At 41.5% G+C, this 14,621-nt stretch overlaps 1 protein-coding gene across 2 annotated transcripts in view; it reads right to left on the bottom strand.

Annotated features, from left to right (window-relative positions):
• The window catches only part of MDGA2 (MAM domain containing glycosylphosphatidylinositol anchor 2), a 732,231-nt gene that overhangs the window by 47,279 nt on the left and 670,331 nt on the right, over window positions 1-14,621 (bottom strand). For both annotated transcript variants that reach the window (XM_058163141.1, XM_058163142.1), the window contains one exon: window positions 6,243-6,420. In XM_058163141.1, the coding sequence (XP_058019124.1) occupies window positions 6,243-6,420 (178 nt within the window). The remainder of the gene's footprint in view (window positions 1-6,242; window positions 6,421-14,621) is intronic.

Below are 14,621 nucleotides of genomic sequence, written 5' to 3'. Positions count from 1 at the left end.
CCCCTGATGTAGGGAAATAGATATAGATATACTGAAATACTAGAATAGAAACTTGATAATTGTTTCCTGCAATATACATACATACATACATACATACATACATACATGTGTATGGATGTATAATATATGATGTCTTTGTATACCTGCATGCTGTAAATATTTGCTTCCTGTGATACTGACACATATATTATGCCCTTTGTAGTTATAACACAAACATGCCACATTGACTAACTTCCTGGACTGTTATTGGGGTCTGTTGTGAAGTATCTGGCATTTGTCGAACTATATGTTCCACCTTTTGATCAGAGCCTTATCTCTTCCTACCCCCACCCCTCTGCCCAGAATGTATCAGATTGGAGATGCTAAGACTCAATTTATGTTGAGTTCTGGTCCCTTCACACCAAGGGGTCAAGTGGTCAATTGTGAGAACAAAGGAAAGAGGCAGTGAAGCTCATTAAGAGGTTCTACCGTATTTCAGGGGATATACAAACCAAATTCCAGGGATACACAAATCAAAGATGCCAGAATTGGAAGTTTATGACATTCCTAAAGAATATAAAAGGGATTTGGATTCCCTCTCTTTCTGTAATTGTTACCTGCATGTATCTTGTATGTGTCTGGAACAGCTAACCATTTAAGCTTGATCAAGATTAAATGCTATTTTACTCAAGCCTCTGTTTAAGTTTCTTGTTTGGCATTTATGAGTGTAAACATATTATTATTGGACCTTACAGTTATATATCTTTTAAGGAAGAAATTAGTGAGTTCATAATGTGAGAATATGCCAGCACACTATATGAACCTCCTCAGTTGGTGGGATGTTGCCAAAAATATGTTGGATTGCAATATAGTCTCTAGATTAGATATCCTGGTTTGCAAAGATAAACATGAAAAATCTGCTTCATTTTTATTTGTGGTTCACTAGCCAGAATGTGACTTAACTGATGAATACTGTCTTTATATGGGGCTTATAGTACACAAAGAAGAGGGGGGCGGGTTTCAACCTACTTTACAAAGCCCTAGAAGGCAAGACAAGAAAAGATGGATGGAAGCTAACCAAGGAGAGAAGCAACCTAGAACTAAGGAGAAATTTCCTAACACTGAGAACAATTAACCAGTGGAACAGCTTGCCTTCAGAGGTTGTGGTTGCATCATCACTAGAGGCTTTTAAGAAGAGACTGGACAGCTATTTGTCTGGCTGTATAGGGTCTTCTGCTTAAGCAGGGGTTTGGACTCGAAGATCTCCAAGGTCCCTTCCTACTGTGTTATTCTGTGTTGGATGTGATAAATCTCACAATGTAGTTTTACTTAATAGTAAAATGCTTTGTGAAAACTTTGATGGACTAAAGCCATGATGGGCAGTGAATAAATGATCGATGACACTAAGAAGAAGGACACAATAGATTAATAGATGACCTAAGTGGCTCTGATCTTATGGAATGGAATCGGTTAATACATATAGGAAATTAAAACTTGATGAATAGGCTTAATTATAAAAACAAGAAGAATTGAAACAAATTCTATCGATGTCAGTGGCCAAAGAAAAAATGTGACAAGTGGGAAGTCATAAATGCTATTGAGATTGTTGAAAAAATAGTAGGGCTGTAGGTTTAGATAGCAACACTTGAGAAATGGTAAATTGTAGTGTAGTCCTTATATGTAGTGTTTGAGGTGGCTATTTGGTGCAGTCTGGTGCAGTCTGTTTTGTGAGAACTGATTATTAAATTACAATCAGATTCCCCCCTTTTTCTATTTGGAAAGGCTGTCTTATCAGGCAGAATGTAAAACAAATCCTAGAGTGTGTCAGAAAGGGCTTGAGGCTTTACCAATTTTGGGTTTTACCAATTAGAAAGGTTTGTTGTTATAGAAAATGGCTAGTTTATATTATTATCTAAAAGTAAAAAGTTGACGTTTGATGCTATTCTCTTATTTTACTGCACCAAAGGGAGTTGGGGAAGTTAACGTCTTTTCTTTCTTTTTTCCCTTTTGCCTTACACCACAAGTATTGACCGCGTCATGTGACATCACGTGACATATCGTGATGTTTTTTGCCTTTGCAGAGCCAGGGTGGGCATGGCCTGCGCGTGATGCATCCAGGCCAGGGGCTACCAGTTTGACACTCCTGCACACTTTCCCCTTTCCTTTCCCTTCCCTTCTTTTCCCACTATTTCTTTTGTATTTTATATTATAAACTAATAAAAATTCTAAAAAAAAATAGTAGAAAGAAAAGCCTTGAACTTATGCCCACCAGCAGATCCAGAGGCCCTGAACAGGATCACAATCTGGGCTTTGCAAAAAACCAGGTTTTCTAATCAAGGTGGCGAAAAAAATAATAGTAACTTTATAACTTAGTTCCCAGCTGTAAATTGAAAATACTAGGAGACTTAAGCATCTAATGAATTCCTTTTAAATATAATGGATATGCACAATTGTGTTTGAGATCAACATTCCTCTCAGTTTTTATTTATTTACATCAAGCACCAACTCTAAGCAGAAGATTGGAAAATTAAAATTGCAACTGATGTTTCTTAAGTAGTAAAGCCTTTAAGATTGTTCCACTTACTCATTTACATCAGCAATATTGAAAAGAGGGGAGTTAAATTAAAAAGCAAATTCTCTCTAATCGCCCATATTTTCACTATTCATACTCAAGAGGGATATTAAGTCAAGTCTTCTGTTCTTGGAATAAACCAACCAAGAACAAGTCTTCTAATCTTTTTATTATCAAGAAATATACTACCTCAAAGGGAACTCATTATATTAAAAGTTTTTTTTTTCTTTTTGGTCAGATTTGCTGGGTATTTTAAAATCTTTGTTGAAGTAATATACTTTTTTATTGTTTCCAAAGAAATATAAGGTGGGAGAGAAATCATTGCTCAGGACTTTGTATCTCCAGAAATTGGAACAGGACCAGATTTAGTGTATAGAGAGAGAAGCTAGGAAAAGCAAGACTGAATTCAGAAATGGGGCAACACTTGGAATTGTGAGAAAAATAGTTCCAGAAACACAAAACAAAATACAAATACATCCTATGGTTGGGTAATTGGGTAGTGGCCCAGAAGGTCCACTAATTACTTTATTCTAAGCCACTCAATTTCATTGAGGGCCGCATCAGGGTTGTGTTTTACCTTGGGGGCCGGGGTGGGTGTGGCCAGGGTGGGCATGGCCAGCTCAACATCACTTGTGTCAGGCGAAAATGGGCTCCCAAGCTCCGTTTTCCATTGTGATAGCCTCCTGCAACCCTCTGCCAGTGAAAATGGAGTTGGGAGTCATCCCGTGGCCCTCACAAGCTCCATTTTCAGCTGTGACAGCTCCTGCAACCCTCTGCCAGTGAAAATGGAGCTTGGGAGGACTGCACACAGCCCTTGCGAGCTCCGTTTTCACTGGTAGAGGCACCACGGGCTAGTCCTTCACTGTTTCCAGGGCAGCCCTGCGGGCCAGATCTAAACACACACCCCAGGCCAGATCTGGCCCCCAGGCCTTGAGTTTGACACCCCTGTTTTAATCTATCTTTCCTACTGATCACATCACCCAGAGTAGTCTTATCCTGTGGAGATCCACATTAGCATAGAGATGCAACATGGGGGAAGCGTTGAGACATACAGTACATCTACAACACAGAAGCATAATGTATCCATCCTAGTTAGGCTTTCCAAGATACTCACGCACACATATACAGGCACAGATACAGACCTACTTCACATTCTGATAAGTTTCTGGGGAGAAAGTGTATACCCACACAAACGTGGAATGTGGCTGCCTTTTTATTTTCCCCCCATATTGTTTTACGATGGGTTGATAAGTTCTTGATTATTAACCACTGCAAACATTTCTCATTTTCAAGGGTTAACTTGATAAATTATTTCTGGAATCTGCTGTTACCTAATTTAGAAAATGACTTAAATAAATCCATTTATTTAATGTATGCATGCAGATTGCCTCCTGTGCTTGACAACTGAAAGAATACCATTATTGTTTTCATAAGGAGAAAAAACAAAACAAAATTGAATGTGAAATGTACAACGACGTTAGTGATTTGAGCTGTAATGGAATGCAATGGCACAGAAACAGCAATGAAAAATAAATTTAAAAATAAATCATTCCCAAGTATGCTTGGGAAGAAGAGGTCTGGCAAAAATTGATGAAAAAGAGAAAAAATATGCTAACTTTGTGAAGAGCAATGCAGTTTTACATTAGACAAGCCGTGTGTAAACAAGGGTCAACCTCAAGAAGATGACCAGTTTGTAGTTATCAGTGACCTCTTTTTTTTTCCTTATGTGAAGGCAGAAATATTTGACCTTCTCTGGTCATTTGGCACTAAATCCATTCTTACATAGTTTCTTGGAGATCACAGAAAAGAACTCCAGAATGATATCTACCAGATCCTTCAGGGCTATCAGCTGTAATTTGTGTCAATCTGGAGACGTAACTTCTTTATGGTACCAAAGTACTAATCACTTTCTTATTTACCTGAAATCCCCTACCCACTTAATTTCATTTGAACATAGAACCACAGTATCTCCTTTGGGGAGAACTCTGAAATGGAGTTGAAAAGCCATGCATTTTCCCTATTACTTCTTACTGTCCCATCATACTCTCCAAGCAGCACCGTCATCCCTTCTGCTTTATATTGATAGAGCTAAAAGACCCCTTTTTGTTCCTTTTAGCTTCACCTTCAAGCCTACGTTCCTTTCTAACTTACTTTCTGAAGTATGTACAATATCCTCTTGGCTATATAATAATGTTTATAGTGATATTAAAGACATAAGTAGTTAGGGGTGTGAATGCTGTATCACTGGCTGAGAACCAAAATGGTTTTCAATATGTCAGATTGCATTCCGTGTAATGTGGAACTGAAAATTAATGTATCAAAGATAAAAGCTGTGTTTAATAGGGGTAATGGGGTAACCAATTGCAAGTTTTGATCTGGAAGGACAGATGAAGTAGATGAATTTGTGTAGAAGGTTTTATAAAAATAGCAATGTAGATGGAGAAATGTGAAAATGTGAAAATGCTGTTAGAAAGTTAGCATGAAGAATGTCTGTTCGAAGAAATGAAAATGACAACGTATAAGAGCATGTTTTGTTATATGGCAGTGATGGCGAATCTTTGTGGCACTGAGTGCCCAAACTGGAATGCACGCGCACACCACTGAGTGCCCAAACTGGAACACGCATGCATGCGCGCCAGAGCACTGGAAACCCAAAGCACCGGAAACCCGAAGGCATGCTTGCCCCGGCCACCTGCTCTTTGGGTTTCTGGCACTCTGCCACAGGCAAAGACCAGCTGGCCGGCGTGCATGCACACACTGGGAGCCAGAAGAGCAGCTGGTGATGGCACACGGGTCCACAAAGAGGGCTCTGCATGCCACCTCTTGTATGCATGACATAGGTTCGCCATCACAGTTATATGGGAATGAGAGTTGGGTTTGTTACCAACAAACATAAAAGTAAATTGGATGCAGGGCGAACGAGATACTTAAGAAGTGTGTGTGGTAAAACAAGAATAAATTGGGTTAAGAATGAATGTGTAATCAATAAATATGAACTGAATACTAAAATAAGGGACAGTGCAAGAGATATATCTAGCAGTTTCCCATATAGACAGAATTGAAGAGGACAGTATAGCAAAACAAATGAAGAAAGAATGAATGGGTGGATACAACAATAAAAACTGAGAAAGTCAAGGTTGAATGAATTTCATGAGCTCCTAAAAAAAGCAAGGGAAAATTTTTAGTGAACAAAAACCAACAGCACCACAACAATGTATGAAACAGTATATGGTCATAATACACATAGTAGGTAATATTTCTGTATTTGAACATTTTCCTGGTAGATTGTTTCAAAAACTACTAAGAAACGTGAATTCCATGGACAAGTCTACATGTGTAATTTTCATTTTTAATCAAACAACTTTAATATAATAATAGACTTATGGATGATTTAATTGTTTACTCTGACATGAATATATACGTATGATTATAAGAGTTCAATTCATAAAAGTATGAATCCTTCTAGGAATTACTTGCTTCTGTTTTGCACGTTAACAATATTAAAAAAAAACTAATAGGAGGGACAATTTATCAGACTAGAGTAGGGCCCTCTAAGAACCCAAGGTGCCCCAACCTCTCCCATCAAGGTTTGGAAGGCTGGAAGTCAGACTTTGGGACTTATGTTCCCAAGCCCTCTCTCTCTTTCTCTCTCTCTCTCTTGCAAAAGGAAAACTCTGATTTCTCCCCTTACCACTGTACTTGATTACACGAATGGTTGCATCTCCATCTCCGAAGATAGTGACTGGTGTCAAGCGAACTTCATAAGCCTCAGGTTTGATGAGTTCTGTCAAGTTGTAGGTTATTAATTCTCCTTTCTGGATCTTCCCATTCACAGTAATTTCCTGTTCCCACCAGCGTTGCTGTCCAGCCTAAAAGAAGACACAGAAAAACAGGAGTTGGTAATTTTTTTTTTTGGGAGACACATGCCGTCATGCAAACTCCTAGGATGACATATGCAACAATAAACAAGCAAACATAAATATAGCTGAAATTATTAATTCTCACCAGAACTAATTTTTGAACTATAAGACCACTGAATGATTTTGCCCTTTTAGTTTCTTTTATTTTTCTCAATCAGGATGAGAATATCTGATCTAAACTGTTGTGGTCCGTCAGCAGCCCGCGAACCTGGCAATGGAGTCAGACAATGAGGAGGCTGGGGAGGACAATGGGCTAGTCCTGGAGTCAGGGGAAGGCCTGGACGAGGGCACTGCATTGGAGGCAGAGATGGGGCCAGGGCCATCTGGGAGAATGTGCAGACTCCGGAGCCTCTAGAGGCAGACAGCAGAGAGGCAGAGGAACACGAGGAGCCTGTTCCTACTGCACACATGCGAAGAACTGCCAGAAGACAAGAGCAGCTGAAGAAAAAAGGACAACTCGAGAGTAAGGCCAGAAGATGATTGGCCACCCCCATAAGGCTTAAAAGAGCAGCAAGGAGCCGTTAGGTTTTTTGTATAAAAGCAACATTGATTTCCATGCTTCTTGTCAGCATCTCTTGAACTTTGTGGGGTTTTTGCCTGTGGCAGGTTGCCAAAGACATCAAAGGTTGGTGATAAGGCTGACGGACTGATTATTAAGAATTTTGTTTTGGACGAAACTGAGAATGAATTAATTCTCACCAGAACTAATTTTTGAACTATAAGACCACTGAATGATTTTGCCCTTTTAGTTTCTTTTATTTTTCTCAATCAGGATGAGAATATCTGATCTAAACTGTTGTGGTCCGTCAGCAGCCCGCGAACCTGGCAATGGAGTCAGACAGTGAGGAGGCTGGGGAGGACAATGGGCTAGTCCTGGAGTCAGGGGAAGGCCTAGACGAGGGCACTGCATTGGAGGCAGAGATGGGGCCAGGGCCATCTGGGAGCAATGTGCAGACTCCGGAGCCTCTAGAGGCAGACAGCAGAGAGGCAGAGGAACATGAGGAGCCTGTTCCTACTGCACGCATGCGAAGAACTGCCAGAAGACAAGAGCAGCTGAAGAAAAAAGGACAACTCGAGAGTAAGGCCAGAAGATGATTGGCCACCCCCATAAGGCTTAAAAGAGCAGCAAGGAGCCGTTAGGTTTTTTGTATAAAAGCAACATTGATTTCCATGCTTCTTGTCAGCATCTCTTGAACTTTGTGGGGTTTTTGCCTGTGGCAGGTTGCCAAAGACATCAAAGGTTGGTGATAAGGCTGACGGACTGATTATTAAGAATTTTGTTTTGGACGAAACTGAGAATGAATTAATTCTCACCAGAACTAATTTTTGAACTATAAGACCACTGAATGATTTTGCCCTTTTAGTTTCTTTTATTTTTCTCAATCAGGATGAGAATATCTGATCTAAACTGTTGTGGTCCGTCAGCAGCCCGCGAACCTGGCAATGGAGTCAGACAGTGAGGAGGCTGGGGAGGACAATGGGCTAGTCCTGGAGTCAGGGGAAGGCCTAGACGAGGGCACTGCATTGGAGGCAGAGATGGGGCCAGGGCCATCTGGGAGCAATGTGCAGACTCCGGAGCCTCTAGAGGCAGACAGCAGAGAGGCAGAGGAACATGAGGAGCCTGTTCCTACTGCACGCATGCGAAGAACTGCCAGAAGACAAGAGCAGCTGAAGAAAAAAGGACAACTCGAGAGTAAGGCCAGAAGATGATTGGCCACCCCCATAAGGCTTAAAAGAGCAGCAAGGAGCCGTTAGGTTTTTTGTATAAAAGCAACATTGATTTCCATGCTTCTTGTCAGCATCTCTTGAACTTTGTGGGGTTTTTGCCTGTGGCAGGTTGCCAAAGACATCAAAGGTTGGTGATAAGGCTGAATTCCTTTCTTGTCTATCCGTAGCCCAAGAAATCGACGATTCGACCCCTATCTGACATTTATTTGTCTTGACTTTTAATCCGCTGTCCGGAAAATGCTCAAGACCTTTCTTAACCGCCTCCCCAATTCCTCCATGTTTTCCCTGAAATTAGGACATCATCAAGTAGGGAACTACCCTGGGAGCCCTTGCAGTAGTCGTTCCATCAGGTTTTGGAACAGCCCTGGTGCCACACTAACCCCAAATTGCAATCGGTGCACTTGAATGCCCCCTGTGCGCCAATCGTTTGGGCTTCGCCAGCGGGCGTCTACTGGCAGTTGTTGGTAGGCTTGGGCCAAGTCTAACTTTGCAAAGACTTGCCCTTGCCCCAAAGAGTGCAATAAATGTTGCACTACGGAACCGGCACGCTTTTCTGTAAGGCTTTGTTAAGCCGCCTTGTAGTCAGCGCAAATTCTAATTGACCCGTCCGGTTTGATGGGTGACGATTGGCGTCTCCCACTTTGCGTGATCGACTGGCACCAAAATCCCTGATTTATGAGCTTGTCCAGCTCCTTATCAATTTTGGTTTTAGGGCAAAAGGGACCCTCCTCGCCTTAAGCCTAATGGGGGCTACCTGGGGGTCTAAGTTGAAGGAAATAGGGGTTCCCTTATACTTGCCCAGGCAGTCCTTGAAGACATCTTCGAACTCGTTAAAGAGAATGTCTTTCAAATTGCAGTCACTTCTGTAGATGCCAGTCACTCCCATGCCCAGGGCACGAAACCAGTCTAGTCCCAACAGACTGGGCAGAGTTCCTTCGACGATCGTGATGGGCAGGGTCTTTTGTGAGGGCTGCATCACTCGGACGGAGGTGGTCCTCGAACAGGGATGCGATTCCCCTGGTAGTCGTGCCCCCGTAGCCGCTGTGCTTGCAGATGGCGCTTCGCGACGGACGGCAGCGACTTCGCCAGAGTGTCCCAGGACATGATGGTGATCGCTGATCCCGTGTCTACTTCAAGCCTGCACCGTACTCCCTCGATCTTGGGCTTTGTGAAAATCTTCTTTTCCACTTTGGTTGAGGCGCGGCCTATAATGACAGTCGTTTGGTTAGACTTCGCGCCTTTCTTGTTTGAACCAATCGCGGGCCGCCCGTTCCGCTTTGATTGGCCGATTTGAATTTTCGCGGAAGGTTGGGCCGCCTGCAAACCTGAGCTAAGTGTCCTTTCTTCCCACACCGCCGGCATGTTGCGTCTTTAAACCTGCAGCGTTGGCGCTGATGCTGCCCTCCGCAGCTTCCGCACTCGCCACGGTCCTCAGTGTCGCCGGTCCGCAGACCCTTCTCATCCTCGCCTCACCTTCGGATTCGGACTGAATCTCCTCCTGGTGTACTGGCGTTGGCTTTGCGCCGCCTTGGATTGAAGAGGCTTTTGCAGGGTCTCTGCTGCTTTAGTAGACATTTCGTGTGCTCTGGCTCGCCCAGAGCGTGGCTAGAGTCAGGTTGCTCTGGCTAGCAGTCGCCGCGAGGCGGATGTCCTTGACCCCTCGGATGAGTTGCTCGAGTAGCACTGCCTAAGTCTCGGTATCCGCAGTCCTTGGACGCCTTCTTAAGCGGCCATGTAGTCACCGGCGGACTCGCCTCCATCTGTCTCGTTCTCCGAATTCAAACCGCTGCACGATTTGGACGGCGCCGGTGCGAAATGGTTCTTCAGCAAAGTCTGCAGAGTCGGCCACGATACCGATTGTATCGGCGTTGGCTCTGCCAGGGCTTCCGCAATCTCGACCTCCGGCCCGCAATGGCTTAGGAAGTAAGCCCGTTTGCGGTTATCAGGGATCCTGTAGTTCGTTGGCTTCTAGAAAGCTTTCAAACGGGTCATATATGTTCCCATTTCTCCTTGCCGGGTTGTACGGTGCGGTGGCGTGTTTGCCATTTCCGCTTTCTGCCCTGAGTTTGCTGGGTTGGAACTAGCGTGCTTCAGCTCGGTTCTGGTTCTCCTTAGCCTCGAGATCCCACCCGCCGCCAATGTTAAGTTCGGAAGTAACGAGGCTGGAGACCAGGGTAGTGACAACAGCTCTTTAATATAGGGTGAACCCAGCAACAGGCTGGGGAAAACCTCCTTTTATACAGTTCTGCTGGAGGCTTCGTCCAATCAGCAACGTGCTGATTTCCCGCTCAAATATTTAAAGGCACAACTGTTAATACATAACAGTAGATATTCAGCTTAAAGATGTAAATATAGCATTTTTAAATCGTTGACAGCAATTCCATTGGACTTTTTTCTATACCTGCTTTCTTTAGCCCAGCAATGTTCAGATATTTTGGACTACAGAACCCAGAATATGTAGCCAGCATGACAGTAGGAACACTTGTAAAGGTTGCCAGGTTTGGGAAGGCTGATCTCCACAAATCCTATGAACAGCCACCCACTCTTCACCGAATTACAAAGGTTTCTTGGCCCATAGATTAGTTTGTTCATCCAGCTGCTGTGTTTAATTGATATGCTTGCATTAATTCAAAGTTGACAAAATCCAGAAGTCATTATTTGCTTCTGAGGGGGAGTTGATATAACTCCTTCAAAGTTTTCAAAATGGATTTGTATTTGCTTCCCCCCCAGAGTTTATACTCTGGATCAACGTGTTTTATTCAGTTACTAAAATCACATGTGGTTACTAATTGTATGTCTTTACTTAATAAAATTTACACTGAGATACACATGAATGGTATAGCTTCTTTTCTCCTTTTAATTTGGAATTCAGCCTTCCTGCATGCATGATTAGAAATATGAAAATATTGATTGGCACAGAACTGAAGAGGCCAGCCGACACTACTATATATGAAAAATAGGTTGGTTAATCAGACAGGAACGATCTCAAATTTGTTGTTATTGTATGTATGTATGGTGTCCTGTCAGATTACATTATAAACCGATGGCAGTGGTTTGATACATATAGAGACTAGACTAGAAATGATTCTAGGAAGTGTTGATTAGGATTCTGATAACTCTGGTTAAAAGCAGAGGTGAAATGCTACCCGTTTGCACCAGTTCAGACAAACCAGTAGTAATAAAAGCTACCAGTTTGGGCGAATTGGTAGTAAAAAAAAGCTACTGGTTCATTTGAACCGGTATTTCCGACTATCAGCAGTGCCACGCAATTTATATTAGCTAGAAAGCAGGAAATCTAAATTGCACGGCACAGCTGTCCCCCACCCTCGCTGTTCTACTTACTTTCAAACAGCTCCTTTTTCCAAGCAAAGTGAGCATTTAGTGCGCACTGCGCATGTGCACACACAGTGTGCATTTGCTGTGAACTGAGCATGCAAATGTGCACGCAGTGTATGTTTGCATGCGCTGCACATGCAGCATGCATTTGGCACGCACTGCGCATGCACATGTGTCCATTTATCAAGAGAGTTCTGAACACATCTGATCCCTGCTCCACAAGAGCTCTCATGTAATAAATCTGAACTTACCATTTGCTTTGATACAAATGAAAAATTATTTAGACTTTTTTTAAGTATTTGGGTATGATATTGCATTTATGATTAAGATGGGATTTAAGTTAAAGGAAGCCTGATTCTAGTTGAATCTTTGAACATGTCCCAATAATAACAATTGTTTGATAGTGTAATGTTTATTTATTTGTTTGTTTTCCATTCATTCTCACATACAGTCTAGATGGTATTGAATTTCCATTACCAAAATTCCATTACCAAAATTATAAATAATCAAACACACTCACCCTTTGGGGTAGCTGTCAGAGTTTGTTGCAAAATCAAATCCAGAAAGCATACACAGATAACTGATTTAGCAGGAATCATTAACTTTTCTTTATACATAATATAACGCATGAAGAGAAATATACAATACCAACAGCAGAACAGAGAACAAGTTTTCAGTTCAGAGTTGCAGACAAATACTAGACCAGACTTGTTTCAGATCTGAGCATAGAGCTTAATACAGAACCATGCCCAGGCTCCTTCCAGTTTCGGTTTCTAAACAGTCCTTATTGGCGGATCCAGTTGCTATGCCTATTCATTGGCTGACCTTGTTACCATGTCTCTGCCAGTTCATGAATATTCTGACAGTAGCACGACCTTGTTGATCTCAAATGGCTTTCTGAATAGGTGTCCAAGAATGTTGTAAAAGGGGGTGGCAGAGGAGTTAAGCTATTCCAAAGGAGCAGGACCATAATTGAAAAGGATCAAGTCCTAGGTTTTGGAAGATGGATTATTTATTTATTTATTTGTATCTTGCTTTTGTTATTTCTGCAAATAACTCTAAGTGGCAAGCATATCCAACACATCTTTCTCCTCCTATTTTCCCCACAACAACCCTGTGAAGTGGGATGGTCTGTGAGAGATTGACTGGCTCAAGGTCATCCAGTTGACTTTCATGGTTAATTTCACTAAGATATGATGGGCTCTCCTACCCTGAATGTAGCAGAGATTAGACAGCTCTTCTTGGAGATGCTTAATTTAGTTTTTGCCCTGCATCTTATGAGTCCTTCTATTTTTATTCCTTCATACCACAGTAAGTGAATTTATAGGATATTAATAATTTTCTCTGGCAGGGTCATTTTGATCTGAATATATTAACACTTCAGAGAATCTTTAATAAACGTTGGTTGCAAAGAACTGCTGTTACAAATGTAATTCGGGAGTTCATTAATTCACATGGCCTGGACTTGTCCTATTATTCACTACTGCTGAAATCCACAGGAATGCTAACAAGGTTTTAAAGCAAGTGTTGTGGGTTAAGGATGTCTATTTTCGAACAGACTGTGTGCTCAATATCTGAAACTTATCAAGATTTAAAGAATTGTGAATTTTTGAACATGGGTGATGACAAAAGACATTAGTTCACAACACCAGTAGGATAAATCAGCACCAGATTTGCAGCAATGAACTGTTGTAAAATATGATTTAGGCCTTTTCAACAAAAGAGCAAGAAAGAAAACTTGGAGTCATCTCTTCAAACTGTTTTCCAGATCTTTTTTTCTATACAATTTTGATGTTACTATATATCATGAAATATATAGGAAACTTTTTGTTTGTTTGATACACCCTTTAAAGATAATTTTGTACATGGCATAATTCGTAATATAAATTTTATTTAATTTGATATATTCATTTCTCTAAGTGTGGTGCTTTAGAATTCGAAGCTCTTAATTAGAAAGGTAATCTTTTTCAGATTGTGGGCCATACATGACCTTTCAATGATATGTCATTGTTATCTACCCAAAAGTGGTGAGACCAAGACAAAGAAATGGACTTGGTGAAAACAAAAAGTCAATTTTAATGTACTTTAATGGATGGAATTAAAATTACTTAAATAAAATTATTCTGAATGTACTTAATTATTCCCCCTTCTGTCACATTGAATTACAGTACACTAGTAAGTTTTTGAAGACTCCAATTATGATTCTTCTCTCAGGTTATTGATCGATAATACCACAGAATTAGAAACACAGTGGCGACTAGGGTTGTGTAAACTATTTTGAGGGTCATTTGATCCAATCACCCCCGAGTGCCTATTGTGCAGAGTGGCAGGGTGTTCATTTTTCTTTGAAGGCTGAGAGTGGTGTCAGGCTCCAAAAATCTAGAAAGACATGTTGTGATTCATCCAGGCAGATATTGTCCACCGGCAGAATCTTGCCACCCTCTTTCTCTCACACAAGCTACCTGAACTGAGTCGTCATTTGCTTTTCTGAAATGCACTCTCCCCTACTAGAAATCCAGGCTACATTTGATTACATCTGGCTAGTCTGAAGCCCTTTTATGATCTTCTGAAGCATGCACAGAACATACTTGTTGCTTTACTGCTCTGAAGCTTACTAGATATGTTCTTGCTAGGTATAGCTGCGGTTAAATATGAACATGGCAATCTTATTCTGAATGAAAAATGAATAAGGCAGGAAAATATAGGAGATTAGAGACAAAAAAGGGGCCAAAGCTTGAAATGCATTCAACTCAACTCTGACACACAAAGGATAAGTGCCCTGAGCCTAGGTGACACAGTGGTTAGAGTGCAGTACTGCAGGCTACTTCTGCTGAATGCTGGCTGCCTGCAATTTGGAAGTTCAAAACTCACCAGGCTCAAGGTTGACTCAGCCTTCCATCTTTTCGAGGTGGGTAAAATGAGGACCCAGATTGTTGGGGGCAATAGGCTGACTCTGTAAACTGCTTAGAGAGGACTATAAAGCAGTATATAAGTTTAAGTGCTATTGCTATTTAAAAATATGACCTTTTGCTCAAAGACTCTCCCAGGAAACAAGAAGTTTCCAAAAGGCACACACATTTCTTCAC

The sequence above is a fragment of the Ahaetulla prasina genome, chromosome 1, assembly GCF_028640845.1.
Source record: "Ahaetulla prasina isolate Xishuangbanna chromosome 1, ASM2864084v1, whole genome shotgun sequence".
Classification (NCBI taxonomy): domain Eukaryota; kingdom Metazoa; phylum Chordata; class Lepidosauria; order Squamata; family Colubridae; genus Ahaetulla; species Ahaetulla prasina.
The sequence above is the reverse complement of the archived record's forward strand: the minus strand, read 5'-3'. Positions and strand labels throughout refer to the sequence as shown.